The 19,502-nt window shown below is 33.2% G+C and overlaps 2 protein-coding genes across 2 annotated transcripts; both read left to right on the top strand.

The window, feature by feature from the left end:
- The first annotated feature begins 597 nt into the window (after window positions 1-597).
- LOC145090004 (carbonic anhydrase Nec1-like) lies at window positions 598-3,041 on the top strand. The gene is made up of 7 exons (XM_079028367.1): window positions 598-787; window positions 967-1,184; window positions 1,578-1,684; window positions 2,144-2,246; window positions 2,470-2,637; window positions 2,721-2,774; window positions 2,858-3,041. The coding sequence occupies exons 1-7, from the start codon at window positions 691-693 to the stop codon at window positions 2,936-2,938; spliced, it is 828 nt and encodes a 275-aa protein (XP_078884493.1). The 5' UTR covers window positions 598-690; the 3' UTR covers window positions 2,939-3,041.
- A 4,714-nt stretch (window positions 3,042-7,755) lies between these two features.
- On the top strand, window positions 7,756-9,977 carry LOC145089999 (carbonic anhydrase Nec1-like). The gene is made up of 7 exons (XM_079028363.1): window positions 7,756-7,960; window positions 8,120-8,337; window positions 8,828-8,934; window positions 9,060-9,162; window positions 9,306-9,473; window positions 9,570-9,623; window positions 9,748-9,977. The coding sequence occupies exons 1-7, from the start codon at window positions 7,870-7,872 to the stop codon at window positions 9,826-9,828; spliced, it is 822 nt and encodes a 273-aa protein (XP_078884489.1). The 5' UTR covers window positions 7,756-7,869; the 3' UTR covers window positions 9,829-9,977.
- Window positions 9,978-19,502: the final 9,525 nt, after the last annotated feature.

Below are 19,502 nucleotides of genomic sequence, written 5' to 3'. Positions count from 1 at the left end.
TCCTTAATTTGTTTGCTTTCATTACATAGTTGGTATTGGTATTACTCTGTTTTGGTATTTGTACAACTTGTTTTGGTTGACCAGATGAAAAAGATGTTTGATTAATTAGTGGCTAATTATATGCGGTGATGTGAAAGAGAGAATATTGCTAAGGATGGGAGGTGACATAAAAAATTTGAATCTAAAATAAATCATGATTTCGACTACATCACGATCAATCAAATTCGGATCTAATTTCTATCGTTTTCGGCGAGAATTTCCAACTTATGGGCATTCGATTTCTAAAGGAAAATATATGCAGATTTGATTTCAAAGATTTTGGTAAAACTTCGGACTCGGAGACACATGACACATGACACGTCCACACGTTTTTCTCTTTGTAAAAAAACAATAGAACATAAAAAGAAAGCATGTTCATTCACACCTTATTATTAGCTGTGTTTCAGTCATAACTTTACTTACTCGAAATTACCCAATTGCCCTTATACAAGAACAATAGAAGAACGTTCCACGTCGTTTCACTCACATAAAGGTCTTCTTTGTGCGTATTATACATATATGATCCTCCTTATATATAAACTCATATCAGAAGCCACATATAAAATATTCGTCTCATTTTTCTCTCGCTCTCTCTCTCACACACACTACCTATCAACTCTCTACCCCCTCTCTTTCTACGTGTGTGAAAACATGAAGACTATGAAATCAAAGACCATTTTGGCACTTGGGTTTCTTTTGTTTTTGCTCATATTGTCTCATCCATCACCAACCCAAGCTCAAGAAGTTGGTAATGCCCTAAACTTCGTTATGACGTTATATACTGGTTTTTGACTTGATGATCATATCTAGCTAACAGAGAGAGAGCCATGGGTTGAAACTCTAAAAACCACATGATAACTAACATGGTTAATTTCTCCATTTTTTTCGTTTTTAAAGTTTAATGATCTTGTGTGTGTATAAATGTAGAGGATGAAAGAGAATTTGATTATGCGAGAGATGGGCATATGGGGCCGGAGAAATGGGGGGAGATAAAGAAAGAGTGGTCGGCGTGCAGCAACGGGACGATGCAGTCTCCGATTGATATGTCGAGTCAGAGGGTGAAGATGATGGCCAGTTCTAACAAGCTGTTCACAAACTACAAGGCTCGTAATGCTACGATCAAGAATAGAGGTCATGACATTATGGTAAGAACAATATACACCTTGTATATTACTTAATATAATTAATTAATTATTTGGCCACCTTTGATTAGATGCCCACCTATCTTTCGATAATTTAATTATTTTTTATAAAAAGTTGGTTTTGAGATTTGAATGAAAAAATTAATATAATCTGTTTTGCTTATTGAGTTTGGTTTCATGGAATTTCGTAAAACATCATGATTTTAGTTGTTAACATGATGAATAAGTATATGTTGGTAACTTTCGTATTTTTAAAATGAAAATTTTACATGGAACACTTTATGATTGTCATGTTGGTGGTTTTGACTTTTTATAGAATTTTATTATTTGGCGTGCTGGCGTGTTTTAAGTATTGATGATTTTAATTATATTAACGAGTTTAATTTAATGTTGCAGCTAGAATGGGAAGGAGATGCGGGGTCAATTCGCATAAATGGCACCGAGTATGCTTTGAAACAAGCTCATTGGCACTCGCCTTCGGAGCATTCCATCAATGGCAGAAGGTATATATACATTGTGCATTTCACATATAAAAAATATGTACATCTATCTATCTATGATGATTCACAAATATTAAAAAAAAACAATAACTCGTTAGGGTTTATGCATATGGGGATTCATATTATTAAAAAAAAAAATGAATAATTAGCCCTGTATAAATATATATTGTTCAGATGGTTCAGTTACCATTTTCTAAAAAATAATATTTTCTCTAAAGGATAAATACTTTATTTTCTCTAAAGGATAAATACTTTATATACAGTAATTTTCATATGAAGAGTACAAATTTCATATTTAAATTTCAAATAAATTTTTAATTAAAAAAAGTTAAATTCAAAAAAGTAAGTTTATCTATTTAATTTAATAACAAATATTTTTTTTATAAAATCAATTATTTATTATTAAGATAATTACCTTAGTTGTTGAGCAATTTCCTTGACTATATGATTACATATGAACAGATATGCCATGGAACTACATCTTGTCCACCTCAGCACTGATGGCAAAATAGCTGTCATTGGTGTGCTTTATAATATTGGCAAACCTGACCATTTTCTTTCAAAGGTAACCATTTACTACCCTTAACTTTTTTTTTTTCACCCTCAATTCTCTTTCAATTAAATGTCAACTTATTTTTCATTGCTTTTACTTGTGTTTTCATTATATGCCAACATCCCAGATTAATATTATTGGTTTTTTTAAATGGTATTTATTACACGAATAGTGACAATGATTTCCTTGAACATAGTTTTCAAATGAATTTACATATTTAAACAACCATTTGCAGTTGATGGTAAATATAACAGCTATGATAGACCAAAAGGGTGAGCATGAACATAGTGGGGTTATAAATCCCAAAGAGATTCAAATGAGTAATAGAAGATACTACAGATACATCGGCTCACTTACTGTTCCTCCTTGCACCGAAGGAGTTGTTTGGACCATAAGCAAAAAGGTAAAATCATTACGTTTGTAATCAACACAACAAAGAGCCATAATGTTTTGTAAGTTGACTAAAGATTTTAATTTCTTATACAGATAAGAACTGTTTCGATAGATCAAGTTAAATTGCTTCGAGAGGCTGTGCACGATGTAAGTGTCAATTGAGCAGATGAATGTCAATTTTGTTGTTTTTTTAATCCCCAAGTAAGTTGAAATTGATTTTTGTATTGCAGTATGCAGAAAATAATGCAAGACCAGTACAACCGGTGAATCAACGAGACCTTCGAGTTTATGGTCCAGCTTCGACACAATAGTATGGATGTATGGATCATTATAGACACTTAAATATTTTGTAGTACATGCTATCGATCTTGGTTCCGTATTAATGATATATATATATTGATTCTTTTTTTTTTTTATTATTATTAATTACTCTTTTTATAAGACTTTTTTTTTTTCTAAAAAAACTAGAATTGAACTTATGTACAAATCTTGTTTTAGTCCCATTATAAATAACACTCAACAATCTCTATCCCTTATGTGCATTATGTGTATATATGTATGTAAGATGTTTGAATTCAAATTTCATATAGACATATGAAACCTAACGCAAAACAAAAGCAAAGACCAAATGATTGTTCAAAGGGATGAGTATTATTGATCAAAAAGTATAGTGTATGTGAAAGGCTTACAAAATCCTTTAGGAACTAAATTTGGTATGTATGCGAAATTTTGGAAATATTGAAATTAACAATACATTCCTCTAATTAACCTTCCAAATAAATATGGGAAAATGAAAATTAAAACAAAATAAAATAAAGATAAAACTACAAAATGATCCATGTTGATTGTATTTTTCAAAAAACTAGTCTAAACCTCTCAAAATTTGTAGAAAAATCATTTTTCAGTTGGTTTCGTAAAATATTTTGTCCATCCAAAAAATAAAATTACTGAGGTGTTGTCTCTTGAACTCCATTGGTGAACTATTCGTTTGTATACACTGGTTTCACCGGCCAATGGAAGCTCTTACCAATCACCATTGTAAAAACTGATCCTGGGGGGAAATATTGCCTCTGTCCACCATCCAACCACCACTAATGTGCTTCGTTAGGGAAGCCCACTAATTTGGACCAAAACTCGTACAAATGCAAACCATAGGGACCATTGTTGGTTGTTTGAACTTGAGGCCCTAAAAATATGGTTTTCACAACATGGGTAGGCAAACCGTTGTTGCTTGTTTTTTTGGGAGTTTGTGGAAAGAGAACTTCTTGACGTTGTATCGCAGGCCTCTAAATTCCTAAATGATCAAAAGTTATGTTTGTTTTATGTTGGGACTCTACTAGACCCATTTTCCTTATCCCATTTCTCCATGTAAGCTTCTGCTAGATCTTCAATATGCTCTGCATCAATCTTGATGGATAAAAAATTATGTTTTATTTATGTTGGCCCTATATGTCCTCATATTTCTATGTGTAGGTTTCTGAAAGGTCTTCAATATGCTTCACATCAAAACTTGTTGGGTTGAAATATCAAAACTATGAGATGTGTTATTTTTATGTATTGATTTGTATAGCAGTGTGAAAGTTTATTATGTGATTCATTGTATTAACCTACAAGATATAAGGCTTAATGATGTAATTAGTCCTAACCTTCGAATACGTTCCTGATTTGTATCAACATCAAATTAGTTGAGCTAAGCCCTAAAGTGATTGTCTTGTTCGATGCTTATTCGATAAATATGCAAAAGCTTTGATAAGAGTACTTGTAATTTACCATTTGATTCATAGTCGATGTTCTTAATTATGTGTATCATTTAATAATGGAATCTATAAATGGAATCAAAGCTTAATATTGAAGATCTAAATGATTATTTCAAGTCACGATAAAAAAATGATGATTTTATATCATGAACCTTACTTCGTTCTTCAAGATTTGTAAGTATTCTATTTGTAACATCTAACCCATGTATAAGATTATGATTTGTATATGACTTTCCACCTTTATGACCTTCCATGGCTAGGGAAGGTCCGAAAGCTAAAACCTTAACATATTAATCCATTAAGACATCACAACTCTTTCATGGAAAGGATAGAAGGACCAAGATCATATTTTTATGGTTCCTAATAGCTCCATAATGGATAAAGTTTTCAAATTTATCCATTAGAACAGTCCCAACAAACATGATCTAGTCTTTAAGTCGTAAAGGGACCAAAAGTGCATCTTTTTCAAGTTAATCCATTAAGTCCAAGTCTCCAACATTAAGACCTAAATCAATATGATGTTTAAGTTTCCAACTTTATCCATAACAATGTCATAGACTTACAAGATCTAAACTTTATGAACTTAAAGCGACCAAAAGCTCATAACACCCAAAACTAGCTAGATCTGACAATTTCATCATTAAGATTCAAACTTTATACTTCCAGAAGAAAGATCAAGGTGAACAAGGTCTGGATCTACAAGCTCCAATGCAACCAACACTTCTTCAATAAGTTCCTCATTCTCCAAGGTGCACCAAGAACACTCCAAAGCACTTAAAAACACCTTCTTTTTTGCTTACAAGGCAAAATCTAGGGTTAGGATTTCAAGAAAGAGTGTTGGAGAGGTGGATGTTGAGAATGGAGTGGGTTTGGGGAAGTTAAGGAGCTTAAATAGGGCTCAAACCACAAAAATAAGGTTTGGGCACTGATCGCGTACACCCAGTGTACTTATAGTACACCCACCGTACTCCTTGTACGCCCGACGTACACGTGTAACCCAAAAATCGTCATAACTTCAAATGTCCGTAACTTCTTCGTTCCAACTCCGTCTTCAACGTTCTTTATATCCACGAAAAGGTGTTGAAGAGATATTATCTAAATATCTTGGACTAAAAACTTCTCGAACAAAAATCCATATTTCATGCAAGAACCTGGCCTATGACTTTTTCCTTTTTACCCTTCGACCCAAAACACAATTCAAGGGTTGGATCTCTTAGCCATCATTACCTTCTTCCACAAGGTCTAATATTTACCCTCTTAAGGCCCAAAGCTTTTACACAATCGACTTCCGGCCCACGACCCTAAAATAAGAAATAATAGGAAACAGGATGTTACATGGATTATAAGGATTTCATGGAAGATAAAGATAGGGCAGTGGATGGCAGGTGCGAAGAAAGGCATTGTGGTCTAGAAAGGAATGAGATGGTGGATTTTTTTGTAGGAATCCTTTGTTCCTAAACTCCGGCTTTAAAAGAATCTATCATTTTCATTGCAAACAAATAAACTCATTGTTCATACTTCCACGGATTACATATCTATATGTAATTATAGACATTTTTAGAGAAAAACAATAATCTATGTTCTAAATTAATGAAAGAGATGCAATCCAACATCTATTGTCATTTAGTATCGGTTGAAATCATATGCCGCTTAATGTTTGATTCTACTCAAATCCGATAAACTCAACCGCGGTTTATGATAAACTTCAATAAGTGTTGCAACAAGCAAAATTTGAGTTTATTTATAAATTATCGATTATATATATTTAACCTAATCCGAAAGTGAAACATTTTTTATTTGAAAATGGAAGTAATATAGTTTTCCAAAATTGAAAATAGATGTGGTTGAGGATGAATAATAAGGAGGAAAGTGACAAAATTGATGAATTACAAAGGGACGGAGTTAAGATTTTATAATAAATGGTGTTTTAATAAAATATTATAATATACTTATATTTGAATAACATAAACAAATGTATTAATTTGAAAGAGAAATTATCAAAACAAAATCATCTAAATAGAACCCATATCGATATTTGTAAAAGTCAATTTTCGAAAGACCATAAACGCTATCAAAATATTTTTGCAAGAATATAAATATGTTTTATTTTCATTTGGAAGTATCATCTACCTCATGATTATCTTATTATTATAAAAATATAAATTACAATTCATAATAATATTATCAATTACAAATTACAAAAAATTTGAATATATAATATGAATTAAAGTTACCTCGGTTTTGGTATTGATTTAAAAGAAAGTTCATAGCAGCCCCAACCAAGCCTTCATAATTGGTTGCAAAAAATGATGTTTACCTAATAAAGAGTCATCTTTAGTTATTAAATAAAGAGCAGCCTTTATAATTAGTAGCAAAAAATGACGTTTACAAAATAAAAGCTATCTTTAGTTAATAAATAAAGACCCTTGGATCTATTAGTTTACTAGACATTTAAATAAAAGGGGGGCTAGTAGATTTTGTGGGTTTAGGAATTATTTAATTGAGCCAAGATACATGAACGACTAAAATTGCTGGGAAAGCCAAGGCATCTGGCAGCCCTTGTATATTTAGGCTATGTTTGGTGGACTAACTGAAAAGCTAGCTGATGGATGAAAAGCTAGCTGTTAAATAAAAAGTTAGCTGATAGCTGAAAAACTAGCTGATAAAAAATAACGTTTGGTAAAACTAGCTGAAAAGCTAGCTGAAATATATAAAATTACATTAAAGGACATGTAAGAATATGTGTTTCTATAATTAATTAAGGGGTGTATTTGGAAAATTTAAAAAAAACTCATAAAAAGCTAGTCTAAGTAGCTTTTCAAAAAGCTAGCTTATCAGCTACTTTTTGGCTTACTAAACACGACAACATGAAAAAACTCGAAAAATAAGCTAGCTTATCAGCTAGCTGTGGCGCGCCAAACACAGTCTTACAATGAAGGTATATTTGTCGGTTATCATTATAAAAGCTTGAATCTAAAATAAATCCCGATTTTGACTACATCATGATCAATCAATTTCGGATCTTATTCCTAACTTTCGGAGACAATTTCTAACTTTGTGAAGGGTGTCCTTAACATTTGGACATTGGAACTTTTGGAAGGAAAACATGCTGCAGCTTTGACTTCCAAGATTTTGGTAAAACCCCGGAAACACGTGACACCACACGTTTCTCTCTTTGTAAAAAAAAACAATAAACATACAAAGATGAGATATCATGTTCATTCACACTTATATATTTTATTCATAACTTTACATCCACGAAAATTACCCGTTTGCCCCTTTTTCTAGAACCATACAAGAAAATTCCACGTCATTGCACACATATTAAGGCGTTCTTATATATCATCCTCCTTATATATAGACTCATAACAGAAGCCACATTTAACATATTCCTCTCTCTTTTCTCTCTCTCACAACAGACACTACCTATCAACTCTACTCTCTCTCTCTCTCTCTAGATCTCTTCTCTCTCTGAGGTGCGAAACATGAAGACTATGAAATCAAACACAATTTTAGCACTTGGGTTTCTTTTGTTTATATTGTTTCATCCATCACTAACCCAAGCTCAAGAAGTTGGTAATGCCCTAAACTTCGTTATATACTGGGTTATTTTTTTTGACTTTAATAATATATAACAGAGAGCCATGGGTTGAAACTTGAAACCCCATTACTAACATGGTTTCTCCATCTTCTTGTTTTTTTTTAAAGTTAATCATCTTGTGTGTGAAAATGTAGAGGATGAAAGAGAATTTGATTATGCGAGAGATGGGCATATGGGGCCGGAGAAATGGGGGGAGATAAGGAAAGAATGGTCGGCCTGCAGCAACGGGACGATGCAATCTCCGATTGATATGTCGAGTCAGAGGGTGGAGATGGTGGTTACTTCTAACAAGCTGTTCAGAAACTATAAGGCTTCTAATGCTACAATCAATAATAGAGGCCATGATATTATGGTAATTTCGTTAAATCTTTCATACACTCTTGATACATTTCCCTTAGATTTAGCAGGGATTATTTTTGATTACTGTTTTAGGATTATTATTGGTTTAGAGATAAAACCGAAAGACATTCATTAACTGTAGCAACAACTGGCATTACCTAATTATTTGGTCACTTTTGACTAGATTCCCACTATCTTTTAATTAATACATATTTATATTTTTTATTAAAGCTGGGTTTTGAAATTTGAACGTTATAAACCTTTTTGAGCATTATTTACTAGAACACCATGAATTAATATACAAATATATAGATAAACCTTTTCGCTTATTGAGTGTCCTTTCATGGATTAGTATAAAAAGTTCAAGAAAAGAAAAAGTGGATTTAAATGGAACACTTTATTGTCGTCATCTTGGCTTTTCTATGATACTTATTTTATGTTGTTTTGGTGTCTTTCAATTATTGAGAGTTTTTAATAATTAAAATTATTATTTAATGTTGCAGCTTGCATGGGAAGGAGATGCGGGGTCAATTCGCATAAATGGCACCGAGTATGCTTTGAAACAAGCTCATTGGCACTCGCCTTCGGAGCATTCCATCAATGGCAGAAGGTATATATTGTGAAATATGTATATGTATATCACCTTTCAATTTGACAATTAATTAACGTTGTTACTTTTCAGAATAATTTATTACTTTTATAGTTGTTGAACAAATTCCTTGACAATATGAACAGGTATGATATGGAACTACATCTTGTCCACCTCAGCGCCGATGACAAAATAGCTGTCATTGCTGTTCTTTACAATATTGGCGCGCCTGACCATTTTCTTTCAAAGGTAGCTAAATATTTACCAGCATCATCATTTTCTATTTTCAGCCCTTTTTCTCTTTTCCTAGTTATTGCATAAAAATGATAGGAAAATAATTCCTTTAACGATAGTTTTTAAAATTATTTACATTTTCATTGAACTACTTGCAGTTAACTGTAAATATAACGGCTATGATAGACCAAAAGGGTGAGCATGGACACAGTGGAGTTATAGATCCTAAAGAGATTCAAATGAGTAATAGAAGATACTATAGATACATCGGCTCGCTCACAGTTCCTCCTTGTACTGAAGGAGTTGTTTGGACCATAAGTAAAAAGGTAAAATCACCATGCATGTTTGTAATTGTAACTGACACAAAAAGCCATTTATTCAGTATGTTTGACTAAAGATTTTTCTTTTTGTTAATTTTGTAGATAAGAACTGTTTCAAAAGATCAAGTTAAATTGCTTCGAGAGGCTGTACACGATGTAAGTATCAGCTGTGTTAAAATATTGTAAATTGTATCTTATTTTCATGTCACTTTTCTTGTTCACTATTTTGATTAAGGTATATAAAATGGATGTTAATTGATGTTTATAAATTATAATGCAGTATGCAGAAAATAATGCAAGACCAGTACAACCAGTTAACCATCGAGGCATTCGTTTTTATGGTCCAGCTTCAAGACAATGATATGAATCTATATAGATAGTCAATTTTTTGTAGTGCCTGAAAAATTCCATTTTGAGTTAATATTAATTATATCTTGATTCTTCATTTTCTCTTTGTACAATTGTACGACCATTATATTCTAGAAAAAATAAAAAGTTGCTTCTTTACAAGTTTATATGTCCATTATGAATAACCTTTCATAAAATATCTCTCTTAGACCGCACGGAGTGCAGCTCACCAAGGGCTCGCCTTGGACGCGCCATCATCGCCGATGTTAGCATAGCTTTATTAGTTTGTATATGCATCTGTTACGGCCGGCCCATGTTTACTATGGCCCATTTTCTATACTTATGTATTCACAATTACATGGTATCAGAGCAATATAGCCTCATTACCCTTCAACCCTAAGTCGATGTTGTCTTATCAGTCTGTTGTGCAATCTCTCATCACCATTCTTCTTCCATCTGTCTTTTTTTCTTCTACCTCTCATCATGTCTCTCTCCATGAATGACAAGCCCTCATCTACAATTAATATCAAGCATGCAGTTCCTTGTGTCATGGACTTGGATCAAATGAATTATGATTTCTGGAGAGAGGTATTCGAAATTCACTACATTGGGTATTTAGTGGATGGTCATCTCAAGCCTCTTGTTACTACAACAAGCGACAAAGACAAAGAAAAACCTACATAAGAATCTGATGCTACGAAGGCCACTTGGCTTCGTGTAGAGTCCATCGTGAAATCATCACTATACGACACTCACTCCATATCTCTTCGCAACATGATTTTTAAGAAGCATGCAACAACTTATGAAGTTTGGGAAAACCTTGAAAAGGTTTGTCGTGATAACAAAGCATCCAAGGTTATTCAATTAAATCAAGAACTCAGTAACATCTCTCTTGGTAACTCTTTTATCACATACTACTATAATAAAATCAAATCTATTGTTGATCGATTAAAACACATGGATGCCAAAGTTTTTGAAACTAACCTTGTTGCATACATGATTAATGGCTTGTCTCCAAAAAAAAACTATATTGCAATTAACATATGACATCGAGATCCACCTCCATCTTTTTGGGATTCTAGATCCATTCTATTATGTGAAGAACAATAGATGGCGCAAGATGAAAAACGTGACTTCCCCATCACTCATGCTGACAATTCTTCGTCTCCCCATGCCCTTACTGTTCAGAATGATGGGTTTTTTAGGTTATAAAAAATTCATGTAACAAGAAAAACATTTAAACCCTTAAGTTCACATGCAACCTAGAAAAGATCTATGTTTTCTCTATTGATAGTAATAACCTGTGAACATCAAGAAACCCTAGAGAGGGGCTATGAAAATAGAAATTAACATAAAGATTACGGTTACATAGATTTCGATTATTATGGCAAATAATCAAATCAAACCCTCTTGAAGTTCCTTGGAAAGCAAACACCAAAGGGATGATGTCTCTAATGACTCACACCCAAAACTAGAAACACTAGAATGAGGATGAGAGAGGAGACATGAAGGGAATTTCATTTCTATGCCTCTAGGTAATGTGGTGAACAAAATTGCATGCCAAACTCATATTTATAGTATAGGTAACTTGCAGACAAAACAAGATTTGAATTAATTAAAGACTAAACTGCAAATTTGGTCCCTGTGGTTATCAAAAAAATGTGGATAGGGTCCAAATTTTTTTTCAACTTGCACCATTGGTCCAAAATCGAATTCTATTTGTGGTTTTGGTCCCTATAAAAGCTGAAATGACTTTTTTGCCCTTTTACTTTTATTTTTGAATTTCATTACTATTTTTTTAACATTTAAAAAAGGAAAAAAAAAAAAAATAAAGTGGCCAATATTCTACCCACCCGTAACCCTGCTCTCATTTTTACATTCTTCATCTCTTTGACTCCCCCTCCCCCCTTCTCCTTCCTACCACTGCTATTGTCGTCTTCACCCCTTCGCGTTCTCTATGTTAAGCACATTAACCTGCAAAACTTACCAATGTTCTTCACGTTCTTCACAACCACTGATGAAATATCAAAACATAAAAAACACTTCACATGTAGATACACCTATTTACAACTTAAAATAAAACCCACCCCGCCCTGTATCTCCCCCTCTCTCTCTCTTAGATCTGCAAAATCCCTTTTACAACACAATTAATATGATCGATGACTACACCAAAATATCATGGAGCGGTGGGAGGTTAATCTAAACTATCCATGCTAGAAACCAACCTATAACATTTTTCGTAGCTATTCAACCTCTCCGGAAGATGGTAGAAACTGATCTCTAAGATATGAAGCACAAAAAAAACTATGAGATGTATCAGAACAATGGGGAAGAAGTAAACAAACCGATTCCCACCCCAGCCTGTTCCAGTCTCTGCCTCCTCCATTCCCTCCTCTACTCTCCCGTTGTTGGTTACCCAAACACCAACAACCAACTGAAGATAATTGGTTCCTCAAGAATCCCCAAATTGAAGATGCCACACATAACCTAATCAGGTAAAAATGAGATTTCATCAACGGAGATAATAGTTGAAGCAAGCCCCACTTATGATTAACATAATCAAGAAACCCAAAATAGAAAAATTAGGTTTTTGTAAACAACTTCTCAAGCATTAGAACTGATCAAGATGCAGGTAATAAAGTAGAAACAATCTTCATTTTCGGCCTCTACATACCTACTAGGTGCGGGCTCTAGTCAATCGCCATTTAATCCGTATTATTTTCGATCGATTGCCTCTATTATATGCTCCTTGGAAAACACCACCAGCTCCTCCCTCATTTGAATCATGTACATCCCTTGGGGACAACGAAATGGGTCGGTGCTGGAATCTCAGCTTTCTTGTTGGTTCTGATTTTAGTGTTTTTTGGATTTTGATTAGGTGAAGAAGTGAAGTGAAGGAGTTCGATGAGTTATCATGTTCCAAATTAGGGATACAAGGCATAAAAAACGGGATAGATAGGGAAGAGAGAGAGAAAGAGAGAAAGAGAGAAAGAGAGAGAGAGAGAGAGAGAGAGAGAGAGAGAAATACACATGAGGGTACATATGGTGTGGGTGGGCCACTTTCTTTTTTCTTTTTCATTTTTTTAAATATTAAAAAGAGTAAAGAAATTCAAAAATAAAATTAAAAGGGCAAAAAAGTCAATTCAACTTTTCTAGGGACTAAAACCACAAAAAGAATTCGGTTTTGGACCAATGGTGCAAGTTGAAAAGATTTTGGACTCTATCCATAATTTTTTGATAACCATAGGGACCAAATTTGCAATTTAGTCTTAATTAAATAATAGATTTAATCTTAATTCAAATCATTTCCTTTTATGCAACCAGGAGGCTTCTAGAAACTGTAGGAAACCCTCCAACACCGTCTACACCATGGAAGGTTCTAGAATGCTTTTTTTGTTCAACTATTGAACAATTATAGTTTATCCATTGCACCTTTAATTAAACCCAATTAATCCCAAATTAATTCCAGATTAATTTTGATTAATAATTAATCAATTGTAATTGATTTCACATTAATTTATTAATCATATAAATTAACAAATCAATTATTTAACAATTGATCTCATATTAATTTACTAATCACATAATAAATCAACAAATCAACTGTCTATTTCCAATTAATGTACTAATCATATAATATACTTCTCTATCCTAATATCATTTCTAGCCATTTCTGGTCATGAGGACAACCTAAAAATGACTTTCCTTTTAATTACAAGAATATATCAATTTAGTTACTGGATTAGACACCTTAATCTAATAGTCTCCTACCTGGATAAGTCTGTAACTACAATTGCAAGTATAGACCTTGAACTAAACTAGGGATGAGCATATGGACCGGGGAACCGGCCAGAACCGGAACCGGCACCGGAACCGGAACCCGATGGAACCGGTCGGGTCGGGACCGGGACGTTATTTTTGTGGATTTTTGGAACCGGTAGGAACCGGAACCGATTTAACCGGAACCGGTAGAACCGGCAAAAACCGGAACCGTATGATGCTATTTTTCAAGGAGCGGTTCCAACATTTGAAGACACAACAAGAACCGGTAGGAACCGGGAACCGGTAGAACCGCCGGGCCGGTTCGGTTCTTGATTTTGGCCGAAGCCGGTTCCCCGGTCCGGTCCGGTTCGGGCCGGTTCGGTCCTTTTGCTCATCCCTAAACTAAACAACAAAGAGTGTTTTCCAAAGCCACTGTTGAACTCTGATTCAAATCAAACATTGACCCTAAGATAAGTGATTAGTTATTCCTTCGTTCTACAAAATATCACATGAACCGAGTCATCGACTGAATGATCAACCTCATGTTTATTTATTTTTTATCCCGATTTCTCAATTTGTGATCAATTTAGACTATAAAATAGAACCATCAATTTAGTCCGGACCAGGTGCCTGGTTTCCATAGATCAACTCAAATCACTAAGGGGCCCACAAATATCTCTTTTCCTTATTTAGGTAAAAGGAATAAATTACATTGACTATATAGTCATACAATTTACATATCAAACCACACATGGAATAACCCTTTATAACATCCAGTTATGAAATATGTTTGAGCAAACCAATGTACAATTGATCTGTAAACTATGAACTATACATATTTGCTTTAAGAATATAAGATATTATTGTCTTAGAATTACTTGTGGTTGAATCCATGAAGTAATCTCTGAGAGTGGGTTTATCCAATACTTACAATCTCGATTTTCAAAGTACTCATGAATATTGTAGCAATTCCAATGGCAATGTATTAACCTCAATCGACAATCTACAATTAATTCGTGAAAATCTTAATTCACTACTTACTTCCAAAAGTATGAACGGATGTGGAATTTTGAATAATATTAAAATTACCTAGGGAAGTAAAACATGTAAAGTGAAACACAATAATACATCAATTGAATATAATATCATACATATTGATCATAAATAAATTCATATTGTTTAATCACCATAACAATTACAAATTTATTCATTGTATAATGTTTTGAGTGATCAACTAACCACTTGAATTACATAACATCAGTCATGCCATGTCATGAACATGCACATTATACCTCTCGATGGTCCTTCCTTTATGAACAGATCAACTGGACATTACTCCAATGATACAATTCCAAATTATTGTCCTTATTTAAAATGTAGTGGAATTTCATCTTTACATGTATTGTCCGTCTGTGATGTCGAGGTTCTGAAGTTATAGAGACTGAGCCTTCAATATTACAAAATGTTCTACTGAAACTTGTTACTTGAAACAATTCCATGGTTATGAAGTATCAAATTTAAGGTACTCTCCTTAAATACTTCTTTTCATTAAAGTTTCCAACTCACATGTAGATTTTGCAGACATCTCCCATTATGGAAACATTTCCATATTCTCATATGGCCATCAATTTTGACCAAGAATCATCTCAATCCAAAACGTGTCACTATGGTCCTTCCAAATAATGTCATGTCTAACTATCCCTAAGAAACCAATCTTCGGTAAAACCTAAGAATGTTCTTGACAATTTGTTTAATAACACTAGTCACATGAAATTGTAATCCTTTTCACACAATGCTTATAACATTTGAAAAATAGAATAATCGAATTTATAGCATATGTAGTCGATCCTATATCTGAAGCATATGTGTCTCGATTCATTATTACAAGGGTCTAATATTTGTTGAATATCTTATAAGCTAACAACTAATAGCTAGTTTTTTAGTTAGTATGCCAAACATAGTTTTAAACTGGTTTTTAATGATTTTTTTTATTATTTCTAAATATATTCTTAATTAATTATTAGATTAAATTACATGAATGGTCCTGTAGTTTAGGATAACTTGCATGTGTGATCCCTAACTTATTTTTTTAATTCGGACGGTCCCTACTAAATGTTATTGTTACGTCTCCGATCCCTAACAGACCCTAAAAGACTATTTTACCCTTAATAATTACATTTTAATTTATTTGTTATATATTCATAATTTATAGTATTATTTAAATAAAACACATCCCACCGCAATCTACCCACCTAGACCCCACACCCTTTCTTTCCCCTTTCCTCTGTTCTTTCTTCTATTTCCGTTTCATCTTCTTCTTCTTGATATAATTGTAGTGGATAGAACCGGAGAAATCGATTGGAAACCATCGTCAACTTTCTACCTCCCCAAACTATGGTCTTCCTCTCTCCACATTCCACCCCACCACCATCCTCCAGTCCTATCAGTGATCCAGAGCCCTAAAATACCACGATGTCCAACCCACCATTATGAACTCTGATTATAATAGGTGTGAAACAAAGATCCCTAAAATAAAAAAACAAGAAGCAGAAAAAAAAACAAATAAAGAACAAGGGAACGTTGAAGAACAAGAGAAGAATGGGGATCAAGATTAAGAAGGTAGTGGTCGATTGTGGTCTATAAATCGATCAACCTTCAAATAACATCACAAGTAAAATAAAATCGATCTACGTGATTGTATAGCTAGTGACTGGGGCGACGTGTTCAGGTGTCTTTGTTTCATCTTTGGTTTATGGTGGGATGTCAAGTCCACCAAGCAAATTACACCATTTGTTTCCAAATAAAACGTAATATAATGGTAAAAAGGTGTATCGATTCATTGGGGAAATGATTGTATTTAATCATCAATGCAATCTAATAGAACTAGTGTAAATAAACTAATTAACTACACTTAAACTAAAAGGGGGGGGGGGGGGGGTTGTGATTGCTTGAAAACTAAAAGACTTGAATAACTAAAAAGCTTGTAATTAAGCAAGATGGTGAGATGCTCAAATATTAGGGAAAATTGGTTTACCAAGGCAATTCAACACAATGAACATTTGTGTGTTTATCATTAGGATTCAATATGAAGCTTATCATTCATCCCAAATTGGTTATAGCAATCATGAAGCATGATATGCCAAGATTCCTCATAGGTAGTATGGAGGTTGAGAAAGCCCACAACACACCTTCTTAATCAAAATCAAGGATTCAACTGAAGCAATTGAACCCAAGAAAGTTGATTAGCCTTAAGAATGAAGGAATCCCCAATTCCTAGAGGATGTCAATGCGTACACATCCAGAAATGAGTCATGATTCATAAGCTAGAGATGATTTCTACCATCATAAAGCCCTTGTTCTAAGTAAATTCAATGATTAAATGTTAAACCAAAGAAATAAACCAACAATTGCTTATTCAAGTACCAAGCTCATGATCGAAGTATTGAACAAGCATAAGAAATATGAACTAGAATCATAAACATAAGATAAATGACAATTAAGCATTAATCCTTCATAACCCACAAATATCCAAGGGTTTTAGCCAAAGTTAACCAAAATAGAGAAAATACCCACTCATGGTAAAAAAAATAGCAATCACAAAAGTGTTTTTGCATCAAGAAACTAACAATTACTTAGAAAGATGAGAAGAATGTGTATCAAGCTCCCAAAAATCGCCTCCAATGGTCTCTAATGGTGGAAAATCAAAGTATGAGCTGCTAGCCCTAACCCCCAAAGTAAATCATGAGCAAACTGACCAAAACGCCCCAAATTGTGCAGTTACGTGGGTACCCTTGCAAGCGATGCGCGACTGAGACTCCATCCTCGCAAATGATGTTGGAATGCTATTGGCTCATTTTCTCCACTACACCACCCCACTTCCTCAAGATTCCCTTGGTCCCCTCCACACCTCACATAATTTAAATTTGATCAATCATCTTAAAGCTTTAAAATATGGATAGTCCAAGCTCAAAATAAGAATCCAAGACCCATCTTCATAAGCCCGCTTCATCCAAGTCTTCAACATTTTAAGCCCAATTCCTCTTTGATGGATCCAAAAAGCTCAATGACACCTCGAAAGCCCACAAAGCCCATCTCCAAGCTAATCCACAATCGCAATGAGCTCCAAAACCCTGCAAAATACCTCATGCAAAATAGAAAGTACCTGATACGATCTATGATAAAGAAAATAAAGAATATACAATGCAATACTAATAAAAAGAGCGAAAATACTAAAATAAACTATAAAAATGAAGGAAATAAAATAAAGTATCAACTTACTCCGCCATCTCCACCAACACATCTACTCATCAATATCTGGGTTTTTATCATCAGGTTTTCGAAGACCCCTCATAATTTTTTATTTCAAGTTTCAGGGATTTTATCAGTAATTTTGATTTCTATTTAGGTTTTGATTTCAAGTTATTTTGCTATCGGTATTTGATTTTTGTTTGCTTTTGATCGTTGGTTTCAAGTTTGATTTTCATTTCAGTTTTAATTTGGATTTTGATTTAGAGTTTAAGCAGAGAAGACACAATGGTTTGATTTCAGGTGGGGGTGAGAGGAATTCTAGTCAGAGAAGACATAGTTGTAGGCGACGATGGAAGTGGACTGTAAAAATGAAATCTGTTTTGGCATCGATTCTGATTTTGATGTGGTATTCTAAATCTAGAATGGGAGGATGAGATGACGGGTCGACTGGTTGGAAAAGAAGCAGAAACTGAAGGAAATGTATCAAGTGGTATGGTTGTACCCAAACATAGAATGGATGTAGGAACGGATCACGTGGGGGTAGGGGAAGGACCCATTGCATTTTAATAGTTATATTAGCTATTATATAAGAAATAAACAAATTTAAAAATAAATTAAGAAGGGTAATATAGTCTTTTTAAGTTTGTAGGGACCAAGGACGCAAACAAAAATATATCGTAGGGATGATCCGAGTTACAAAAAAAGAAGTTCGGGACCAAACGTGTAAGTAACCCCAAACCACAAGGACCATCAGTGTAATTTACTGTAATTATTCATAACATATTTTTCTAAATTATTTTTTATGTAATTAATTTTATATTTTCCAGCTAGCTAGGATTTTTCAAATATTTTTTTTATTATCCAACTTATAAATTAACTTTTTCAGTTAACAACTAACATTTCAGCTAATACGTCAAACAAAACCTAAATATGTTTTTAGAAAAGATAGTTTATAAACTACTTTTGGTTTATTAAACATAAAAACTTAAAAATTCTCGAAAACTAGTTCTAGCGCGTCAAACCTAACCTTACGCATATTGCTAAAAAGTTCTTACCAATTGAGAAGCTTAATCGGTATATTTGGTATTAAAATGTGGATGGTTATTAACTTTTGATAATTATAGTTTTAAAAAAAAAATTAATTTATCATCACTATGTTTCAATTTTAATTTATATCTATATGTTTTTTTAATGTAATTTTACATATTTCAAAATTTTCAAGTTACCTGTACTGAATATTTTTATACAATTAAAAAGTATAGTTTTTATTTTCCAGGTACAAACTATCAACTTCTAGTTTATATATTTTTAAGTTCTGTCATTAATTTAAGGAGTATGTAGTTTAAAAATATATTAGATTTACTATTAAAAAAAACTACCAATATCAGCTACCAAATACGAGCTTTCAACTAAACATGTTCCACATTTGTTTTTGTTCTATAACAATATTTCCAATTTGTCTCTCTTAAAAATATATTAGATGTTACTTCTTAGCTATCAATAGTTAAACATATTTTATTAATTACTAGATTTAAAAGAAAAAAAAAATGGTATTTATGATTCTTTCCTTGGTTGCATCAACCACTAATACTACTTGTCTAGTACTTTCCATCACTTTTAAAAGAAAAAGAAAATAATATTTATGATTCTTTCCTTACAAGTACACCACTTAACTAC

This window comes from Lactuca serriola, chromosome 1, assembly GCF_051521515.1.
Source record: "Lactuca serriola cultivar US96UC23 chromosome 1, Lser_US96UC23_V15, whole genome shotgun sequence".
NCBI lineage: Eukaryota > Viridiplantae > Streptophyta > Magnoliopsida > Asterales > Asteraceae > Lactuca > Lactuca serriola.
The sequence above is the reverse complement of the archived record's forward strand: the minus strand, read 5'-3'. Positions and strand labels throughout refer to the sequence as shown.

Bases quoted from the DNA above. Each gene is read 5' to 3' on its own strand.
- LOC145090004 (XM_079028367.1), top strand. From the start codon at position 691: ATGAAGACTATGAAATCAAAGACCATTTTGGCACTTGGGTTTCTTTTG. The intron at 1,685-2,143 runs GTATATATACAT...ACATATGAACAG, and splicing joins CATTCCATCAATGGCAGAAG to ATATGCCATGGAACTACATC. The intron at 2,247-2,469 runs GTAACCATTTAC...AACCATTTGCAG, and splicing joins CTGACCATTTTCTTTCAAAG to TTGATGGTAAATATAACAGC.
- LOC145089999 (XM_079028363.1), top strand. From the start codon at position 7,870: ATGAAGACTATGAAATCAAACACAATTTTAGCACTTGGGTTTCTTTTG. The intron at 7,961-8,119 runs GTAATGCCCTAA...GTGAAAATGTAG, and splicing joins AACCCAAGCTCAAGAAGTTG to AGGATGAAAGAGAATTTGAT. The intron at 8,935-9,059 runs GTATATATTGTG...CAATATGAACAG, and splicing joins CATTCCATCAATGGCAGAAG to GTATGATATGGAACTACATC.